The 23,017-nt window shown below is 39.4% G+C and overlaps 1 protein-coding gene across 1 annotated transcript in view; it reads left to right on the top strand.

Moving 5' to 3' along the window:
- Positions 1 to 2,389: 2,389 nt before the first annotated feature.
- Positions 2,390 to 23,017, top strand: part of LOC148141130 (uncharacterized) — a 64,602-nt gene continuing 43,974 nt past the window's right edge. The window contains exons 1-6 of the mRNA XM_087978559.1: positions 2,390 to 3,813; positions 6,494 to 6,683; positions 12,572 to 12,854; positions 17,569 to 17,772; positions 20,335 to 20,497; positions 21,726 to 21,961. Of these exons, the coding sequence (XP_087834685.1) occupies positions 2,390 to 3,813; positions 6,494 to 6,683; positions 12,572 to 12,854; positions 17,569 to 17,772; positions 20,335 to 20,497; positions 21,726 to 21,961 (2,500 nt within the window). The remainder of the gene's footprint in view (positions 3,814 to 6,493; positions 6,684 to 12,571; positions 12,855 to 17,568; positions 17,773 to 20,334; positions 20,498 to 21,725; positions 21,962 to 23,017) is intronic.

Genomic DNA, 23,017 nt, shown 5'->3' with positions numbered 1-23,017 from the left:
AAAGCTAGAAAATGAGTTCATTATGGTCAGATCTATGTTAACCGGCTTGGATATGATAGGCCAATAGTCTCCTTCTGTGATGTAAATGTCTGTGAATCAATGAAAACTGAAAGTGCAACAAAAGAATGTTGGAGGAGGGAAAGGGGTGAAATAGAGTCGATTTAGAAAGTGAAATAAGGATTGTGTAATGAGAGAGTGACAAAAGGGCACAAAAGAAAGTAAGATTTATTTTAAAGTTAGATTTAAAAAGCCTCTAGAAGCAATTTGCTAAAAAAGTGAGATACAACAGTTTAAATTGCTCCCTTTCTTAGCCAGAGAGGTTGAATTGCATTGCAAAAACACAAACCTTGCCATTAAAAGGGTCCTTATGCTAGTAAATGTCAGACTTAACTTGCTGCATTGTGTTTAATTTTCTGCATTGTGTTTAAGTTTTTTTTTAAACAGTGAAGATGCAACAATATCTTGAAATCACAAGGTATTTGAGGTTGAATTGTTCATAAGAGCAGCACAAGCCACTCAGTTATCTGTGCTGATTCACACCTCTCAGTATAACTGGCACAGTGGCTCAGTGGTTAACACTGCTGCCTCACTGCAGCAATACGCAAGTTTGATTCCGCCCTTGGGCGACTGTGTGGAGTTTGCACATCCTCCCCGTGTCTGCGTGTGTTTCCTCCAGGTTCTCTGGTTTCCTCCCACAGTCCAAAGATGTGCAGGTTAGGTGGATTGGCCATGCTAAATTGCCCACAGTGTCCAGGCTAGATACATTTGCCATGAGGAATGCATGGATAGGATGAGTCTGGACAGCATGTTTTTCAGAGGGTTGGTATGGGCTCAATGGATCGAATGGCCAGCTTCCACACAGTAGGGATTCTATGAACTCTTCATTACAATAAAAAGTTGCTTAGTTATTTAAACACAAGTTAAGGTCTGGACATTAAACTTCCCATTACTTAGTCTGCAAATTTTCGACCATTTTATCAGAGAGAATGATAGCTGGGGTCAAGACTAACAGAAATTCCATGGAGGTTGTTTTTGATGTTGGAAGTGGTGAGAGTTCATTGTGTTATCATGTTAACATATTGTACAATGTTATAAAGTGTGGAAAGTTTATGAGTAAGTAGGGATTAAAACATGAAAGGATAACATTTCTCACAGTCATCAATTTCAGTGAGCAACTGAATTGGCAATTATAAATTTGTTTAAAATTTCTAAAGATTTTTATTTTTCCTTTGTTACAGTGTATGTAGTGTTTACCCATTCATGGTCCACTGAGCTTCTGAAGCTGTCAGAACAGCTGATATGGGGTAAAAATTTAAAGTTGTTTCTTACTGCTACTTTCTGGTGTATATTAATATTAACTTACTGCTGCATATTAAGAAAATTTACATGAATTTTTGTTTTAGTCATATTCAACACTTCATCTTTTAAGTTTCAAGATACCAAGAGGCATTTAAGTTTCAAGATACCAAGAGGCATAGAGTATGGTTCATTCTTTTTAAGTCAGAAGGTGAAGGCTCAACCCAGAGTCTTGACCAAACATTACATGCTAACACTCTAGTGCAATACTAAGGGGGTGCTACATTATTGGAGGAGCTGTCTTTCAGATAAGATGTTAAACCAAGGCCTTGTTTCTCTCAGGAGTTGTACTGTTTCAAAGAAGGACAGGAAAATTTGCCCCAGTGTCTGGGGCAATGTTTATCTCTCAGCTAATATCTCGAAAACAACTCATCTGCTGATTATTTCATTGCTGTTTGTCGACTTTACCTACATTGCTGACATTACAATAATGCCTACACTTCAGCAGTACTTCACTGGCCATGAAGCACTTCTATTATTGTGAATGGCACTATATAAATGCAGTTTTACTTTTTTTTAATCACAGAAGAGATTAAAATATAAACTACCACTTTAAAAATGCAATACCAATGGAGTATTTCTACCTGCTTGAAACCCATGTAATTCTCAATTGAGTTAAATATTGTTAGCTCTATTGATAATATAGATTATCCGCATTTAAAACAACAACATTCGTACATCTTAATTAAAAAATTATAATGGATTCCATCATGGCATTCCCTTTACCAGTCGTTACTTATTCTCTGCTGTATCTTTTATACTGGTCTCTGAAGTATTAAGTGAAGCCAAATAAACATATTTGCAAATATAAGTCTTAGACTTTGTTATGTGCAATTTGACTGTAAACTCATTCAAGAAACAAGCATATCTAATCTGTAAAGTAATCATATTAACCAGCATTTTGCAGTGTCATTTGAGTTAGAGCACATTCAAATGATTAATGCTTCGACTGATAAGGGGAGGCAGTATTCAATAGGACTACTTAATTGATGGCAAAGTAAACTGACAGGCTAAAACCACAGGTTTTACCGTCATGAACTGTGAAGTTTTAATTCTTCTTTGCAGTCTTTATGTGTCTGTAGCATCTATTGACCTCATTAGAAGGACGGACCTGGGCTTGGTTCAAGGGACATTAGAACAATGGGACAACAGAACTGTGGAATGCTACCTTGGGATCCCTTATGCTGCACCTCCAGTGAATCTCCTTCGATTCCAACCTCCCCAGCTACATCCTGGTTGGAATGACACGCTGAATGCAACTGAATTTGGACCCATGTGCCCTCAGGAACTTCTAATACTTGGTCAAGTAGCTGGTAATGAAGACTGCCTCAAGTTAAATATCTATGTGCCCTATAAAAAGATTAATTCAAGCAAACTGTTAATAGTGATGGTATGGCTTCATGGAGGAGCCTTTGTCCTTGGATCTGGAAATTACAAGGCTCATGTGCTAGCCGACTTTGGACAAGTTATTGTGGTTACAATCAATTACCGGTTAGGGGTGTTTGGGTTTCTTTCCACAGGAGACAGTGCAGCTATTGGCAACAGTGGGCTACTTGACCAACACTTTGCTATTGCATGGATAAAGACCAATATCAGAAATTTTGGTGGTAATCCAGAGGCTATTGTCATATTTGGACAGTCGGCAGGAGGAGCTAGTGTTGGATTACAATGTCTGTCACCTCTCAACACGGGGCTCTTCAAACGAGCAATTTTACAGAGTGGGGTTGCTATTGCACCCTGGGCTGTAAGGTTGGATGACCCTTCCATCTGGGCTGAGAAACTTGCCTCTATATTATTTTGTCCAGTGAATGATAGTTTGAGGCTGATCAGATGTCTGCAGGAGAAACAAACAGCGGAGCTCGTGAAAGGTGCAATGAAGTTGCACGACTTTAATTTTTCATTCGGTCCAACAGTGGGTGGTTCATTTCTCCCTAAACCACCACAAGAACTGTCTGGAAACATGAGCTTAGTCAACCGATTCACCTACATGGCTGGTGTTAACAGTCACGAGGGAAGCTTGGCTTGGCCACAAATAAAAAAGATCGAAATGCAAGCTGATTTTGTTAACTTCACATCATCTTTTCTCCAGCTAACAGCTGATAAAGTGGCAATGGTGTCCGACACCATATTGTGGGAATACAAGGATTGGAAAGACCATAACAGCAGTTCATTTCACCTTCAGAAGCAAGCACTAGAGGTAGTTGGTGATGCAGGTTTTGTAGCACCACTGGTACTGACAAGTGAATTCATGGCCAAAGCCACTAAAGGTGTTTACATTTATTACTTTACCAGACACCCTAATGCATCTGTGTCCCCTGAGTGGATAGGAGCAGGGCATGGAGATGAACTTGTGTTTGTATTTGGAGTCCCAATAATGGGGGGACCTCTGGTAGGAAAAGAAGAACATGATCTGAGTCAACAAATAATGTCCTACTGGACAAATTTTGCTAAAACTGGGTAAGTAAAGAATGCATTTTTTGAGCGTCCTTTTGAAAGTCCATGTTAGTATGAGATAAAATCAAAAGAAAAATTACTCGTTTAAAATAATTTTTGTTACTGTACCACTTTCTATGTCTGATGTCTCCATTAGTTTCAATTTGAGAACATTTTGAGAACTAGTTTGATTTTAAGCCTTCTTTTTTGAATCTGAGGAGTTTAATTTCATTGAAATTTAAAATTTAAAGTCATTTGAAGCATGTCTTTTGAAATTGTTTCTGTGTTTAATAGTTATAATGATTGTAAATTGGAATATTGGCTGTTATAGGTTCATGATTCTGGCTCTTACTACTGCATATCATGACCTTTATTTGTAATATCTATAAGTTATTGAGATTGAATGTTATCAGCATGAAATGTTGATAAATTTGTTCAGGTCAGTTTGTGGGTACTAGAACTCCTTTAATTCATATAAACACCTGAGAGCTCTATGTGTTGACAAACTTGTTACCCCCGTGTGTCTCCTAACCCTCTCTGATCTTAATTGGCAAGCAAGCCTTCAGTGGTCCTGCACTGAAATTCTGGAATCCATCTGTAACACCCTTACCCCCAACGCCAACAATGTCTCCACATTGCTCTCCTTTAATGATCTTCTTTGACAAGACTTTTAGTCAACTCTATCAGTAATTCTTTCTCTAAATATGGGATTTTATTTGTACACCTTCTTCGAAGCACCTTGGAACGATTTTCCACATATTTCCAGTTGTTATGCAAGTCCTCTCTCATTCATTTATAAATGTGAAACATGACTCAACACTTATTGCAGTATTTGAAGATTGCTGGCCTCTCCATACTCCTTGTCAGTGACATTAGGTTTTCAGGCAGGCTTTCCAATGCACCAAACATTCTGTTGCGCATATATATTCATCAGCTTTCTTCTGTACATTGGTTCATCAGCAAACTCATTTGAGTTCCCTACCTAATCTTTGTCCCTGATCTGAACACAGGTCGCTTGTACCCACTGTCTCATCATGTGAAGATCTGGCCTCGATGTTATCTTATAAATTTTGCATCAATATATAAGCTGGTTCATGCAAATATGAACTCAGCCAATGATGTTGTGTCTTCATTAGAACTGTCTTCTTTCCATTCTTCCATTACCTGGGCAGATCACACTCTTTGGGTATCTGAAGGGAGAAAGGCACAAGGGCAAGTTTGTGGTTGTGGAAAGGGGTGAGTGGGAGATGGTAGCAGGTACTATATTACTATCTGTAGTTGTATTTCAGAAAGGTGTGTGTAATGAGGAGTGGTAGGATGTGTGAAGCAGTGTTAACTATGAAGATACTGTCAGTTGCAATGAGTCATAGTCATAGAGATGTACAGCACGGAAACAGACACGTCAGTCCAACTCATCTATGCTGACCAGATATCCCAAATTAATCTAGTGTCATTTTCTAGCATTTAGCCCATATCCTTCTAAACCCTTCCTGTTCCTATACCCATCCAGATGCTCTTTAAATGTTGTACCAGCTTCCACCACTTCCTTTGACAGCTCATTCCATACATGGTGTCAGTCCATTAGCTGGCTAAGGTTGGGGCCTTGGATGTCCCATAGGGACTATTCCATGGGGATAATAAGGATATGAAGGTGTGCCTGCTTTTTCCCGTTAGCTCCTACTACATTCCATTGTGCACTATCTTGCCCTGCAAGAGAGAAAAGTCTTTCATGGAGAGACATGAAATCTGGTTAGCTAATGTGATCATCATGTTTGAATGTTTGGCATTGTGAGCATGCTACAAGACATGGATCTGAGATGTGGGTCATCTGTGAAGATGAACTGTAGCATATAACTATCTGGAATGAGATGAGAATGGGATTTGAGTGGGAACTGAAATTAATGGTGCAGTTGGAAGGAACTGGCATTTGAAGATAGATTGACTAAACATGCTCCCTTTTATGAGGTTATTTGAACCAGTTCCTCATGGCTTACTTGCTGTTCATTGACCTCCATTACTACCCATTCCCACAGCCTTCTGGCCACATGTCTGGAGGATCGTCTGGCCTACTCCAGTTGAAAGGCTCATCTTTCCTTTTCTCCCATCTCTTGGGAGATCACCCGTGTTGCACCTATTAACCTTGCAGCCTGTTCTCACCCATGTTGTGTCATTCCGCCTCTTTTCCAAATTAGAATCAGTTGTAAAACAACTTTCAACATTTGGTCTAGCCATTATACACCTGCTTTTTAAGAGGTACGGGTTGCCCTTAAGCATCTGTAACTGTTCCTATTCCTCACAATTTCAGCTCCCACTGAAGCATCTAGCCAATATACTCCGCTATTATCATTGGGTAAATGCTGAAATTATTGAAATGAACAGGCAACATGAAGTTGATGATCCCTGTACCTGTTGTGGGAGTCTGAAATCCTCAACCCCACCAGACTGTTTCTTACTCTATTTACAAAGGTTTGAGATCCCCTGCAGAACCTGTGAGCAAGCGTAAATATAACAAATGCTCTTTGCCATTAAGAACAAACAAAAATCACATATTACTTCAAACCATTGAGTAATATTCTGCACTTTTAAGGTGCATGCATGAAAAAACTACTATAAACGATGCAATATGTTAATGGGAAATAACAACCAAATAGTATCCATATATGACAAACAGTTAGTAAATTAATCTGTTTATTCTCATTTGTAGAAACCCCAATTTTCCCATGAATGTCCCGGTTACTTGGCCAAAATACAACAAGAGAACATCCCAGTATCTACAACTGGACATCAATTTGTCAAAATTAAACATAAAGAAACATCTGAAGCCAGAGCTTGCCCCATTCTGGAACCAGTACATCCCGAGCTTAATGAACATTAAAGAATGTCCAAATACAAAGGTACAGTTCTGTTAACCTCTAATTTTCTTTTCAGTGCAGTTGAACTTGTTGCAATAAGTGAGGACAGTAGGATAGCTGAAATGAAGATGGATTTTTCAGCTGCATTGGGCTTGCAGCAATTCTATGATGGAATATCAACTGAATAAACCTGAATGTAGCAGGGAGACTAATAGTAGAAAGAGAATCTCTTACATTAAAAGCAAAGGATCAATTCTGCGAACAGTTAAATTACAAGGGACTGGTCCAACCCGAAAACAAAATTTCTTAAAGTGTAAAGATCACACCCAGGACAATGACTTTTACAAATTCCTTCTGTTTTGAATGTGCCTTCTTTCATTTGGGTAGACAAGCAGGAGGCTGGAAGAGCACAGCAAGCCAGGCAGTTCTTCCAGCCTCCTGCTTGTCTACCTTGGATTCTGGCAATTGCAGTTTCTTTGTCTCCTTACATTTGGGAACAATGCAACAACCTGGGTTCATAAATAGCCCATTAATGTTCCAATAGAGAAGATTCTGGCTTATCATCACCATCATCCTCATATTGGTGTTGAAGTTTCACCAATGAAATAGTCTTTGGCATTAGTATTCTCAAGGAATGTTGGTACACACACAAAGCTCATTAACTTGTAAGTATTATTGACAGGTTTACAATTTGGCCACAGGAGTTTAATAGTCAAGACAAATCATTCAACTCTATCAATTCATTGTGTATCCTGCCATCTCTTGATTAGTATATCCAAGAAATCACTTCACTGTGGTGTCTGTGTTTCATTGCGGGGGGCAAGAAATATTTCAAAGAAAACTATACACTCTTCAGTGTTTCTGTGTTTAAACTCTTCTCCCTTCTAAAATGGAATTGCTGGACTCAAAAAAAAAAGCCAAGGTTCATCACAAGATTGTGTTTTCAGAAGCTTCTGAATTCCCTGCATTGCATAAAGATTCCAGATAAGGCTGACACAAAGATTTGGAGATGAACTGTCAGCTTCTCACCAGCTCTGAACAAAGGAATACATCATGACTCCAGAATGAAAACAAAGAGCCGTGGATGCTGGAAATCCAAAGCAAAAAACAGAGTGTGCTGGAGAAACTTTACAGGTCTGGCTGACAGCTGACGAAGTTAACGTTTCGAGTCCAGTGACCCTCCGTTTCTCCAGCACTTTCTGTTTTTGTTAAAGATCAGGGCTCATTATGTTAAAATGCTGTCAGAGTCACCTTGTCACCTTGTAATGGAAACTCTGATGATGTTGTTTCAAGCTACCCTGTTAGCTCAACAACCTGTCAATTAGCCCACTGAGGTGGACCATCAGCACCAGAGATTCCTGCCCTTGCCACTCGAGCTGTTTGAATTGCTTATCTGCGATTGTAGGCTTCTAAACTTGACCTCCAGAGGATGAGCTGAGGAACTGTCTACAAATGGAGCTTTGTTTCGTAACACGAAGCTGATTGGTCTGTAGACCAGTAACCAGTTGCCAATGATAAAGGTCTTCTGCCTGCCAACAATTATGTGAATGGCTCTCAGGTAACTGAACAATTTGGGACTATGACCAAGATAAAGAGAAGCCTTTAGACCAAGAGCAGCCCAGGAGATCTCACTCTCAGTTTTCTACAGTGAACGCTACTTGAAGCCTGAAAAAAAAACAATTTATCTTACCTTCAGCAGTTGCTGTAAACTGTGACATTTAATTTGTATGCCTTTTACAAGTGAACCAGCCACCTTGTCCTCATGCAGCCTAATGGAAGCATCTGGAAAAGGACGGATAAGAAGCAGTATTCTGATATGTATAAGAGCTAACTCATGGACCTCGTGAACAAATACCACTGACGACTTTCTCTCTGTCTATCTCCATTGTTTGTGTGTGGGTGTATGTGTGTATGTGTGTGTGTGTGTGTATTTGTAAGGGGAATTGAAATTTCCTTATTTGAATTTTGTGACAACTGTTTGTAACTGTCTATCTCTAGCTAGAGTCTAATGACTTGTAATAAATAGTAATTCTTGTGAAGTACAGAAACCTAGTCCATGACTTCTGCCAACCTTGCTGTCAAAAAAGGATAATTGGGTAATTTTGCGTACTTTTTAAAATCATTAACTTCTGTGACGACTCCAAGAATAGCTGGGCTACCTCAGTGAGTGATAACATCATGCACTTTAGCACCACTGTGCTCACCTGGTCCATTGGGAAAGAGGTTTTGTTCCAGGAGGCCACAGCTACCTGCGACATTGGTGTTCTGACAGGTTGAGAGAGAGATCCTCTGTCAGCAAAAAGGTACAACATCTCCTTCCAGCTGGCTCTCTGTACCCTTCTGCCCTGTGGGCCAACATTGCTGCAGTTACTGTTGCACTATTCCTGGTTCTGTTGATGTGGCTCCTTCCACTTTTCCTCAAAGGTATTCGATGGAGCTGCATGACTGCGATGTTGCAGTGAAGGCAGTGTGGGTGAGATTGAATGAAATGTGAGACGGGTGAACAGACTTCCAAGAAGTTGGAAATCACATGTGAAGCAGCAAGCACACCCTTTCAGAGAAAAAAAATTAGGGATGATAGACTCTCATTATACAGCTGCTGGAACCATTCAGTTTCGTGTATAAAGGCTTCATCGTCTCTTAGATTTAGCAAAGAATCGCACCCTGCTGTGTTCTCACCTGATTGATCCCGGAGAGCTACAGACAGCTCAGAAAACCCATGCATGGGATGTTAAAGGCAGAATGCTGCTTAAATTTTGAGATTACTAAACAATGCTTGGCACGCCAAGTGCAGACTGGCCCATATTGAGGTAAAAAGCATCCAAAGAGGATGCTTTGTGTGCACTTGAATAGTGGTTAAATTGAGCTGCATAAGACTGGAAATGACTAGGGAATTGTAGTTCATTGGCCAACAAGTTGCTGTCAATTCTCATTTTCTTTAAGGTCAATCACATCAATAGTCCTGACTACCACTTCGTTCTCCCTCAACTCTCAACTACATCAATAAAGTGCTGTTTATTTATATGCAGTTACCATGAAGCTGCTTTTTGTGCACCTTCTTTGCAGTCATAACTTTGTATTTCTCACTTTCAATCATCCTATGATATTTGTATGTTATGTTCTGTCTGTACCGTATGCAAAACAAAACTTTTCACTGTACTTAGGTGCATGTGACAATAATAAATCAAATCAAATCAAATTAAATCAAATCAAATCCTATAGACAAGGACTCAAACAGAGTCCCAATACAGAGCCACTTTTACTTTCTGGATTCTAGTCCATTCATGTTTGATTCAATCATCACTCCAAAGCTATTTCTTAACCACCATTTAGGACTTTGTCCAATTTATTGGACTCATTTCAAATTTGAGGAAGTTGAGGATTTACAGTCAGCTTGTGTGGTATTGAGTTTTATTATTTGTATTTGTACTAAAATGAACTTCATATCAAGCCCCTATAAAACAATAATTACCACTAGAGACCACAGTAAGCGAAACCACAGATTAACCCTAATCCATCGGATCCCAGGGGATTCACCCGCACATATGATAAGCAGAGGTAGAAGATAAAGGAGAAGTTCCCTATATAAACCAGTTTGCCTACAAACACACTCTATGTTTTAAAAAAAATCCCAAATGAAAACATACCAAAGCAGTACATAGTGAAAAACATCTTTTTTTTTCAATTTGTTCAAACCTTACAATGGTATGACCTTGTAAAACACATTGAAAATTGTTGGGAGTTAGCTCTGCAGTAAATTCAGTTGCTTTAATCAAATATGATACAGTCTGTGATGCTGTTAGTGCAGTTTTTCATGTTTTTGTGCTATACAATGAAATCCTAGAGTATCTTGACAGCCTTAGCAGCTCTAGCTAGGGAAACGGATGAACAAAGAGTTGGATATTCATCAGATTCTTCATGGCCACCAGTGTCATTGGATTCCTCGGCTGCAAACCAGACCACATACATAATTGACTCATCTGTCAGGCTATTGTACAGTGGATGATGTAGTCCATCATAGCATAGGTTGTCTCTGTTGTAATTTCCATTCTGGACTCCCACAGGCAAGTCCAAAAGAGACTCATTATTGGATTGGTGATCCTCACCCTGTTTGCTTTTCTTCCATTGATACATTTTGTCCACTTCCCTAATCAACTCCTCAAAAATGCTGGAGTTCACGTAAGTGTTTTTGTGAGCCTCATACTATGTGAGTAGTGTCTTGACATTCATGAAGCATTCTTGGATTGTCCTATGACAAGGAACAGCAAGTTTTTCAGTGGCATCCATGTTAGTGCGCACCATAACAGTGACACATTTCTTGTTCTGTTTTCCACCATTACCCATGTCATCTTTAAACATCATCTGGCAAAAGACAGCAAGACAATCCCATTTCATCCACTGTCCATTGATGCATACTCATTCAAGATATGGGCAAGGTATAACAAAGAACTGTGGATGCTGGTGATTTGAAACAAACAGAAATTGCTGAAGAAGCTTAGTAGGTCTGGCAGCATTTGTGGAGATGAAACAGAGTTAATATTTTGAGTCCAGTGTTGTCAGACAAGAGTCACTGGACTCAATATGTTAACTCAGTTTTCCTCTCACAGATATTGCCAGACTCGCTGAGTTCTCCAGAACTTTATGTTTTTGTGATGAGTTATCTTGTTGCTTTGAGAATTGGTTTTAGAAGACAAGGACTTATTTAAAGGGTTAAGTGGAAATGCTCATCTAGGATAAAGAAATAAGAGATGTTCCTTAGGGAACCAAATTTGGGACCATGTTATAGCAGGATTATTCACATAGAGCAGTGAATTAGAATAAATAGGGAATAGAAAATCAATGCTGGGTAATTAAATATGGGTTCTGAATGCAGGTGAGGTTAGAACACTTGCTCATTTTCCATTGTTTTATTTTCATTATTTTTATCAATTTTGAATTATGAGCTGGAAACGACCGGTGGATATTGGGAAATCTTGAGTTGAAAGGAAAGGAACAGACCAAATAAACTTTGTTTGTTTTTGAGACCAAGCCTGGAGGCTAATTGATCAGAAAGGTTCTACCCGACATAGCAAACCCTGGAAACGGCATCATATTTAAACAGACACCAGGAGTTGTATATTAACGAGATCAATACCTGCGAGTTGGTTCCCAAAGTCTGGAAGAGACACAATGATCAAACAGATGCCAGTTGTTGAAAGGTGATTGAGGTCTTTGGGTGAGTTGATGAATTGATCAGTGTGAAACCAGAATTAAAATTGCTTTTTTGGATTATGTTTTCCGAGAGATGGTTCTGAGACAGCATTAAGATTTGAAAGCTCCCTGCTTGATCTGATACACCAGAATCCAGAAACCCAAAGAGCAGAAAGCATAGTTAGAAATATTGCTGCCTTTGCCTGGGTGAATTGAGAAGGTGACCCTAATCAATGTTTCAGAAAAGCAACCAACAAGTCACCATTTATGCCTGTGAAACAATGCATTGTGAAATCCATTTAATTAGCTGGCCAATTTTGTTATTTTCTTTCATTTATCCCTAAACTGTGTTTGTTTGTCTGTCTCTGTTTTATGTGAATGGGGCTGAAAACAAATATCTTGGGTTTAAAGATGTCAATCAGCTTACCGTGTTGTTCAATGTTGTCCTTGCTAAAGTTACCTTGTAGTTAATAAACTGTTAAGTCTTTTGTTTAAGATACAAAACTGGGCTATGAAAATTAATGATGTGCAAAATCTGGGTTTGGATATTCAAATGTCTGGTTAGGAACTATAGGAGTGACTATTTGGGGGTCTTCGATGGTTTAATATTACTGTGTTGCGAATACAGAGGTGGAAAGGCTGATTCGATTCTGTCTTCTGTCTCCATGTTGTGATAATAAACACAAAAGGCATTTCTTGTTTCAGTATTTCTCACAGTCTGACTATTTTTCCTTTGCCAGCCCCTCATAGATCCACTTGTTCAGACCCAGAATGGTCTTCTGCGTGGCATCAGAGTTCAGCAGAACAATAGAATCACAGACATTTTCCAAGGAATTCCTTATGCTCAGCCACCTATTGGAGAACTTCGTTTCCAAAAGCCAAGACCATTAAACCCGTGGAAAGGTATTAAGGATGCAAGAACATATGGAAATATTTGCATGCAGGACCGGGTGTTTGTAAAGGATGTCCATGGTGATGAGGATTGCCTCTTCCTGAACATATGGATACCTAATGGTGTTCAAGGTAGTGTATAGAAAGGCTACAATTTTACTGTTACATTCCATAAGTAAAAGGAAGGCGAGGTTTACTGGTTTATTTGAGAATTTGTTAATTTCTTACACACTTACTCCAGAGTTTGAATATTTTGATGTCTATTAATTTTAAGAATGGGAAAATGCAATCCTATCAGTTGGTCTTATATAAAACAATGAACAAAATGCTGTCATAAACAGGATCGTGCCAAGTCATTGGATTAATTTGACAGCTTTTGTGATGGCTGTGTTTTGAAAATTGGTGATGTTTCCATTGTGTCTAACAATCAGTTTTCATTCAGACATAATTAGATATTTGGACCAGTCAGGAATGTGAGATGTTTAAGCTTTTTGCCCTACAACTAAGTAGCACCCACTGGTAGCCGATGTGAAAGAAAACAAAATTTTCACTCATCTCAGACTATATGCAAATTTGAGATCGTCACTCAGAAATTAGCACTGCTGCAGCAATTTCAGAAGTTTGTCTGTTTTTTTATTAGAGATTGCATTTGATTCTCTGAACCTTTGGCATAACAGTATCTACGCAGTAATAGTAACTACAATAACATTTTGCAATGTCGGCATGTCAAATGAGCTCACTAGTGGATGTCAAGTGATCAGATCAAGCATAATCAAACGTCAAGATTATGATCAACAAGAATTTTTTTTATAGAATCCCTACAGTGCAGAAACAGATCCTTCAGCCAAAAAAATCCATGCCGACACTCCGAAGAGTAACCCACCCAAACCCATTCCTCTACTACTCTACCTTTACCCCAGACTAATGCATGTAACCTACACATTCCTGAACACTATGAGCAATTTAGCTTGGCCAATTCACCTAACCTGCACATCTTTGGATTGTGGGAGAAAACCAGAGCACTCAGAGGAAACCCGCAGACATGGAGAGAATGCACAAACTCAACACAGACAGTCGCCTGAGGCTGGAATTGAACGTGGGTCCCTAGCACTGTGAGGCAGCAGTGCTAGCCACTGAACCACCGTGCCACTCCAAAGCTAGTTGGTAACACTAGCTTCTCCAAATTGATAGCAATGTAATCTTTTTCCAATGAAAGTTGTGCTTTGAGCGATGGAACTGATTACGTCAGGATAGTATTCAATCTTTACATTATACTCATACTTTAAAAGTACAGGTTGTTTATCCAAAAAGTGTAAATTCAAATTCCATTATGGTAGAGTAAAGAAAATTCAGTTCAAGTATCTGGGAACAAGAGTTGTTACAAATAAAAGAGATGGTGGAGCTGTTGGACTGTCACAAAAACAGAACTGGTTCCTTTGATAAGCCAACCTCATTACCTACTACAGCTACAGTGTGATGCCAATCCAACACCAATGTGTGTAGTTGACTTCGCTCCTCTCCAAGGGGTTCCTCTCTCAAGTGCCTTTTAAACTGTTAACACTACCAAGCTCTGAGGGCTACTGAGAATGGACAATACATGGCTCGTTTAAAGTGACCTCAAAATCTAGCAAATATTTACTGAAGAAAAAAAAGTTTCCCTTCACTCTGGAAGATATAGCCCTCTGTAATCAGGAGACAAAACATTCATCAAGGTTGTGATTAAACATTGATGCCTGATCATTGGGGACAGCTACATTTGAATTTTCTTCATAGTTGAGATTACCAGCGGTGTTCCAGCCCTTGCAGGGTGTATGACCATGCTGGCTTATTATGTGCACATTAGCAGCTACAACACATCTCTACCCTTGTGATGTTCCATTAGTTATATCACAGCTAGACTCCTGTCTAATTACAGGAATCAGAGTTTAGGACCATTCCAGGCCTTGATGGAGGTGCAGAGAAATTAACAAGGACAGAACTGGGGTGAACTACTGCAATTACATGGAAAGATTCCCAAGCTGTGATTGATCTCTTTGGAATGGGGAAGGTTAAAAAGGAATGTTAACAGAGGTGTTCAAAATTCTGAGGGGTTTTGATTAAATGAGGAAAAGCTGTTTTCAATGCACCAATAGCCAGAAGACACAGACTTAAGATAATTGGCAAAAGAACCAGGGGCACAAGTGAAACAGTTTTTACATGGTGACTTGTTTTGATCTTGTATGCATTACTTGAAATGCTGGTTGAAGCAGATTAAAAAATAACTTTAAAAAGCAAACTGTATAAGTATTTGAAGAGAAAAAATGAAGAAGCAGGGAGGTGAGACTAATTGGTTAGCAAATTCTTTCAAAGATATAGCGCAGACAAAATAGGCCAAATGGATTTCTTCTGTAATTTATGATTCTATGATGTTAATTCCTTGTAGTCTACTCAAAATTCACTTGGAAGCAGGAAGGTCAACTTAATGAATCCAAAAGCAATTTCTGGCACCTCCTGATATGGTCTGCCTGTTTTATCTTTCTGCCTGTTTTGATTTAATGTATTTATTTCAGAATTAAGAAGGCACTGTCCCCCAGCCAGTAAGTATCTTTCTGATCATTCTCTCAAATGCGCCATACAAAAGCCTTAAGGAAATGGAGCCAGAGTAAAATGTGCTGAAACCAGTGGAAATATGAGCCTTCCGAATAGCTCAGTAACTCAAATCCTTTTCTGCCAAGTGGAAACACATTTGTTATGTGGTAACCTGAGATCTTTGTGTAGTTCTTTCATTGCTCTGCTTATATTTTTCCAGTCTGTACAAGCTTTTACCTTTTCAACTTTGTATCCCAAAGGGTATAACATCGAGATGAAAGGGATAGTCTTTTATTCAAAAGAGTTCGGAAACTCTGGTTCATGTATATGCCAGATATCTGAGTTTGATGAGGTAATATAAAAACACGTCATTAAATCACAGAAATAACACACAGAGAATGATAAAAATGATAGGCATTATTTTGCTGACCTCTTTTTCCATTGTAAGGATGGTTTTCTTTTAAAGTGTTCCTATTTTTAAGTCACTTAAAAACAAATTGAGACAAATATCATTTATGAACTAATTTGAACTGGAACATATATAAAGTGTAGCAACTATCCTTACAATAAAGCCAATGATTTAATTAAAACGTGCTGAACATTGGGACGGAGGAATTACTTTACACTGAGAAGTTGAAGGAGTTGGGTTTGTTTTCTTTGGGATTGAGGCTTTGAGGTGATCTCATTGAAGAAATTTGACAAAATTGATTCAGGCAAAATGTTCACAAACTGAAAGGTCCCAAGCCTTGGGAGTTAAAATTTCGGAAACTGGAAGGGAAGTCAGCGAGACGTTTTCTAACTAAAAGAAAACAAAAGTGATTTAGAATAAGTCACCAAGAAGGATCAAAGAGAGCAAATTTACGGACAACATTATGAGAATAAAAAATGATAATAATAAAAACGGTCCTTCTGGTTTGTCACCTAACAAAGCTGAAAAATCTGAAGTGAATAATAAACATTGATACTGAGCACATGTTTTACACAAGACAGCAGACCAAGGAGACCAAGGTACATAGGGCACATTCAGAATGATGACAGGGAGTACTTCTTTGCACTTGGAGTAACTATCTAAAGTAAATAACTGGTGAAATTAAGCAAGGGATGCTATAATGTAGTGAGTTCCAACACTGGGAATTTCCCTCTGGGCAAAAGTGAGGACTGCAGATGCTGGAAATCAGCATCTAGAGTAGAGTGGTGCTGGAAAAGCACAGCAGGTCAGGCAGCATCCGAGGAGCAAGGAAATTGACGTTTCGGGCAAAGGCCCTTCATCAGGACTGAAGACAGGGAGCCTTCAGGGTGGAGAGATAAATGGGAGGGGGTGGGGGTGGGGAGAAGGCAGCAAAGAGACAATCTCTACTTCTCTCTGGGTCTCTCACCCATTAGTGATCATAATTTTGGCAGAAATCCCAGGTAGAGGTATCAGCTTAGTTTTAGCCACTGTTGAATGTCTTCCAATCAGAAAAATTGCAGCATTAATTCTGGGTAGGTTTCAATGGAAGGACAAGTGAGATGAGCTGACTGACCTCTCTCATCTGGATTCTGTAATGTTGGCTGTGAAGTCCTGCAAGGAACAGCCACTCCACCATCTTTGCCTTTCCATAGATTGAATGGGAAACAATGACCCTCCCTGTGGAATTGTGAGATACTCACGCCTGATGGGAGTGGAGTGGCAGCTCCTGAATCCAGCCATCTTATTCCTCTAGTAGGATATTGTGAATCAAGCAGGTAACCTCTTCCAATAGTGCAATGCGATATTTTAAGTCAACCTGAAAGGACAGCCCAGGCAGAGTTTAATGCCTCATCAGAATGACAGCATCTGCAACAGTATTGCAGTGAAAGGTTCAGCCTAGGTTACAGCCATAAATTCACAACCTTCTGATCTAGTGGTGAGAATGTTTATGCACTGAGGCATAGCAGATACCTAAATACTGCTAAACCACTAGGATTAAAACACATGTTGTAATTATACAAGTAGAATATAAATGGTTAACTTTGTCAGCTGTATAGGCTTAAGGTGAGGGGGAAAGATTTTAAAAAGACCTGAGTGATGACATTTTCAAGCAGAGGGTAGTACATGTATGGAATGGACTGCCAGAGTAAGTGGAGGTAGCTGGTACAATTACAACATTTAAAGGGCATCTGGATGGATATACAAATAAGAAGGGTTTAGAGTGATATGGGCCAGATGCTGGCAAATGAGGTTAGATTAATTTAGGAAATCTAGTTGACATTTCTGTGCTGTACATCTCTATGACTCTATGTTGCTGCCTATTTGCAGAGGCATTAAGGAAGAAATTAGCCGTCATGATTTGGATTCATGGAGGAGCCTTTGCTATTGGAACAGCGCAAGGTATCGGTCTCCTGAATGACACCTCATACGATGGCAATGAGCTGGCCCACCACGGGGATGTCATCATCGTGAGTGTCAACTACCGCCTGGCTGCACTCGGCTTCCTCAGTACTGGGGATAGCAATGGAAGAGGTGATCCCATTTTCTAGAGTACAGCACAAAGACACATTACACTAAATCATGCCACAATGAACAGATAAATTGGGTATAAATGCTTTATGACAAAGTGTACAGTCAAAAACAATGGCATAAATTTATGCAATGCATTTCACATAGTGAAACATCTCGTAGGAGTGTTATCAATGAGAATTTGACAATGACCCACATAAGGAGTTTTGGTGATGAGTGCCCCAAAGCTTATTCAAGGCGATTGGTTTTAATAAGCAACTGAAGTGAAGATCAGGAGATAGAAAGGTTGAAGAGGGATGGAGTTCTAGGCCTGAGGGAGCTGAAGGCATGGATGCTAACCCTGAGGTAAATGTATTTCAAGGATGAGAAAGAGATAAGAAATTGGAAGAATGGAGAGATCTCAAAGTTTGTCAAATTCCAGAAGGTAACAGAGTCAAGTCAGGGTGAAGATATAGAGGAATTTAAAAACAAAGGTAAGAATTCTAAACTGAGGCATAACCAGACTGGGAGCCACTGTTGGCTGGTGTGTATAGGAATCGATATGTGAAAGGAATTTGGTACTGGTCAGGACATCTGCAATTGAGGTTTTTGATATTTACTGAGAGTATTAGGTGGGAGGATATTAAGGAGAGAGTTGGAGAAATCAAGTTGAAGAGGCATGGATGAGAGTTTCAGCAGCAGGTAGACTGAAACAGGAGTAGGTGGTTACAAATTAGCACAATGCCTTACATCTCTTCCAATTGAAGGCCACATAAATAAACTGTGGAGAGACGTAAAGGTGGCTGTCAACTTGCATTTATAACCTTTTGGTGAGAGAGATTGAGGTTTCCACTTTTTATGAAGAAATGCTTCTTGACATTTGTTCTGAATGACTTAACTCTGGTGTTATGCCATTTTGATCTGGATTGCTTCAGTTCTTTAAAATGTCCTAAGCACTCTCACGTGATCATGACAACAATTCTAGTTTTCAGAAATTAACTCTTCCAACCTCACTTATGTTTAGATGATTCTGTGCTGACCTCCTGAAAGGCAAGTTTATTTGATCTTGGATTTGGTATTAAGAACTGAACAAGGTATGCCCGTGCAGCCTAAACCTAGCTTTTTATGACATTGTGTAATAATTTATTCCTTTCAATACTATGCTATATGTTATGATCCTAGCTTAAGATAACACCGAATTAGTCAGATCCCAGAGTAATACCTGACTTGATAGACCATAGGTTTTATTTTTGTAATTTTTTAACCATAATGGTCAGTCATTCAACACGTTCTCAAGAAGCTGATAACAAAAGATCAAGGCTCCTACAATGAGTGAAAATCTTGAAGCATTTTGAACACCAAAAAAACTATTTGAAAATTCTTACTACAAGTATCAGAAATAAAGATTCAATCCTCACAACAACCTCACAGATAACTGAACCTTAGTGAAGGGTCACCCTGTTTCCACTTTAAAGCTCCTTGGTGCATCGGCAAACTGTACGTGATATCTTTATGGCCAGCACTTGCATTTACTCCATGCTATTCCTTAGTCAACACCTTTTCCTCAAACTCTTAAGTAAAGTGTGAACACAGCCCTCTTCTTTATTAATATGGACCCCTTAAACTCCATATCCACAGCTTTCTGTTTCTGAACTATTTCATTTACTGACATGAAGGAACTTAGGATTTCTTTGAAGTCCAAACTGCTTTGGAGATTGCAAAGATAACGGCACCATTGCTGTAATAGACTTGTTCTCACTGACAACGCCTGCACACAGCCCAAACTTTGGGATGGTTCTCTTTTTCTACGTGGAAGCTTATTTCTTTGTCTCCTTGCATTTTCGAACAGCATTATCCTCTTCTTGCATTGTTTTTTAAAGCATTGAATATTCAAAGTTCAAAGTTTTATTAAAGCCTCATTTAAGTGCATGTATACATATTTCCAGACAATCCAGTACCACTCATGGACCTCAAAAATTACACTGTGACAATGTCTCCCTTACTAATGCAACAATATAGAAGTGGAAATCAAATTTTAAGGTATTTTGAGAAAATCCAAAGAAGATAGTCACTACCAAATTATGTCTTTACCCATAGAATAGTTAGAACATGGAACCTTTTACCATATTGAGTAGTTAAAATATATATAAAACATATAAAAGAGGTGTATAGAAGTGGAATATAGGTAAATATATGAGTGAGGAAGGACTAAAACTTCATGGTAATAAAGTTAGAAAGAGTAGGTGGGAGAAGACTTGTAGAGCATACATGCTGTCACAGACTAGATCAGCTAAGTTGTCTATTCTCTGTGCTATAAATTCTTTATAATTCTGTGGAACAACTTTACAGAAAACGAATATGGGTAAACCAGGGGCTAAAAGCCAGATCCTAGCTTGCCTTTGACATCACTCATAGATTTAGAACTAGCGATCTTCATCATCAAAGCTCATCCTTTATGTGGAAGTGAGGAACTTCAGCACCTGTGGAAATATACCCTAACATGAGGCATCACCTGTAGACTAGACAGTAGGCAAGAACATTGGAATTTGAAAATTAAAGTCCAATGCTTCTTTTAATCAAATGTAGGTAATTATGGCCTGTGGGACCAACACATGGCCATAGCCTGGGTGAAGAATAATATCGCAAGTTTTGGAGGAAATCCAGAGCTCATCACTCTATTTGGTGAATCTGCTGGAGGTGCCTGTATAAGCATGCATGCATTATCACCAGTCAGCAAAGGGCTCTTCAGGTATCTATGCAACAGCATTTTTTTTAACTTTTTATCCAAGCTTCGGTCACCAGCAACACGCACTGTAATTTTTTTTAAGTTTGCGGTTGATTCATTTAAGTTTGCATTATCTTTAAAGTGAATATTGATCAATATTTCCCCGAAACAATTAAGCGTTAATTTTACAGGAATGCATGTGAACTACCTGGGAGTAACATCATGAGGCACAGGGAACAATTGTATGCTTTATGTTATTGTCTTTGAACACTGTTATTTATTAATTATAAAAATATTGGATTTTGGGGGAGAAAAGGTTGTTTGGTGAACAGTTATAGTCATAGAATCCTACAGCACGGAGACAAGGCCTTTGGCCCAAAATGGTCCATGCCGACCAATATGTCCATTCACGCTAATCCCACTTCCCTGCACTTGGCTCATATCCTCCTAATCCTTTGCTATCCATGTATTTGTCCAAATGCCTATTAAATGTTGAAACTCCAATAAGAACAGGCCCAACCTACTCAACCTCTCCCTCATCAGTCAGTTCCTCCGTACCCAGGATAAGTCGAGTGAACCTTCTCTGGACTGCCTCCGATGCCCAGTCCACCTTTTCTTCGATAAGGGTCCCAAAACTATCCACAATATCCCAGCTGTGGTCTGACTACTGTCGATAAAATGTGGAGCTGGAAAAACCACAGCAGATCAAGCAGCATCAGGCCTGATGAAGGGTCCTGCCTGAAACGTTGACTCTAGTTGAAATGTCAGGAATTGTCCAACCAGGTAAGGAAGAGTTTGTTCACTTTCTAATTAGTCAGAATAGTGGAAAACCATTGGGTGGGTCTATTGTGGACAAAATGTGGGGATGGAGTTGTTAGGACTTGGGAGTAACTTCCAGAAGGTATGTGAATGCAGGTAGCATCTTCCCTCCCTAATTGAATCCTTGGACCTTGGGAATTTCTGGATCCAGCAACTCCTGAGAAGGCCTGATTGCTACTGCGGACCTCTCAGATCTGGATTGGTCTGACACCCAGCTAAGGGAAAAAGCATGTGCCAGAGGTTCCCTTTGGAACATGCCCAGTATCTGAAAACAGCGAAGAAAATCAATTCAATATTACAAATGCTGTTTCAAAGTACAGGTCAGGATTTTCTCTCATCTTATTTCCGTTTCTTTTCGCACCCTCACGTTGCTTCTCCTCCCCCCCACCCCCTCATCAACACCCTCTCCCCTACCCTTTTGATTGCTCTGCAGACGTGCCATTTCAGAGAGTGGTGATGCCCGGGCAATGTGGGCTGTGAATCGAAACCCCCTCCGGAGTGCTCGTCGGGTTGCCCAGGCTGTGGGGTGCCCACTGGAGGATACCGCTGCCATGATGTTTTGCCTCAGGCAGGTGCCTGCTAAAGACATCATACTGGCTGTTCGAGTGACAGAGCTTCTTACTGAAAACAAGATTGTGTTTTTCATTCCATTTGTTCCTACAATTGATGGTAATAATTTTAATAGCAAGCCATGAAAGTATTTAAGGTAGTCAGGAATAAGCAGGGGTGGATTAACACATGAGAAGTAAAAGACTTGTGCCCAGGGTTTTCAGCCAAATATAAAGCCACTACATCAGGGAGCTGAATCACTTAAATATAGAATATTAAGCTCTCAGCTATGGCTCACTGGTAACACGCTCAAAGTCATAAGTTTTGTGTTTCAGTTCAGCTCTAGAGACTTGAGCAGTAAAACTGGGCCAATGTAGCTTTACTGAGGAAGGACTGTAGAACTATTGGGCAAAAGGTTAAACAGCCTTCATAGCTAACAGTGAATATACCATGACATGATTTGAAGATTTACAATAAGGTTTTCCCTGGGTTTTTGGTATTAATCTCTAAGGTCACAATTAAAAGTAATGATTATTTAGTCTTGTTCGTTCATTGGACTATGGTGTGGAGAAATTAGCTGTTGTTTGTCCTGAGTTACATCAGTGTCCACATTTTAAAAGTACTTAATCAGCTGTAAAACATTTGAAAAATCTCAAGATCATGAAGGACACTATACAAACCAAAGCCATTCCTTCTTTGTTGTGATATCATTATCATTATCACTTTGACATTCTATGACCTATTTCTTCTTACTCTTTTATTACTCATTTGTGTGTTAACCATTGGAGGAAGTGGGAGTGTGAATCGGGGAGGTTACTGTGCAGGTATAATGGAAGGATCCCAAATGCTTTTGGTGTCTCCTAATACCTTATTTCGACTAAACCACTCTACTTCAGGGGATGCATCACTGCATTGAGTCCTGGAATAACATTGCTTGAGCCTCTTGCTGTGATTTCCTCATTCACAGAGGTTTCCAGGCTCATCTAACTCAACAACATTCAGTAATGTTGGACAGGAAAGGAGAGAGGTGGATGGGCTATCCCAGCCAACAATGATGGACCATACATTGCAATACATGCACTCACCACTCACCCAGAGCAATGTAGTTTCCCAAGAGAGCTGCAGAATGCTTATAAGAAAACCAAATAAAGAATTTGGGAAACTATTTTCTAGCCG

This window comes from Chiloscyllium plagiosum, unplaced genomic scaffold (assembly GCF_037043375.1).
Source record: "Chiloscyllium plagiosum isolate Xiang-an unplaced genomic scaffold, Cpla_swu_hap1 HiC_scaffold_34, whole genome shotgun sequence".
NCBI classification, from domain to species: domain Eukaryota; kingdom Metazoa; phylum Chordata; class Chondrichthyes; order Orectolobiformes; family Hemiscylliidae; genus Chiloscyllium; species Chiloscyllium plagiosum.
This window is presented reverse-complemented; position numbering and strand designations above follow the sequence as displayed.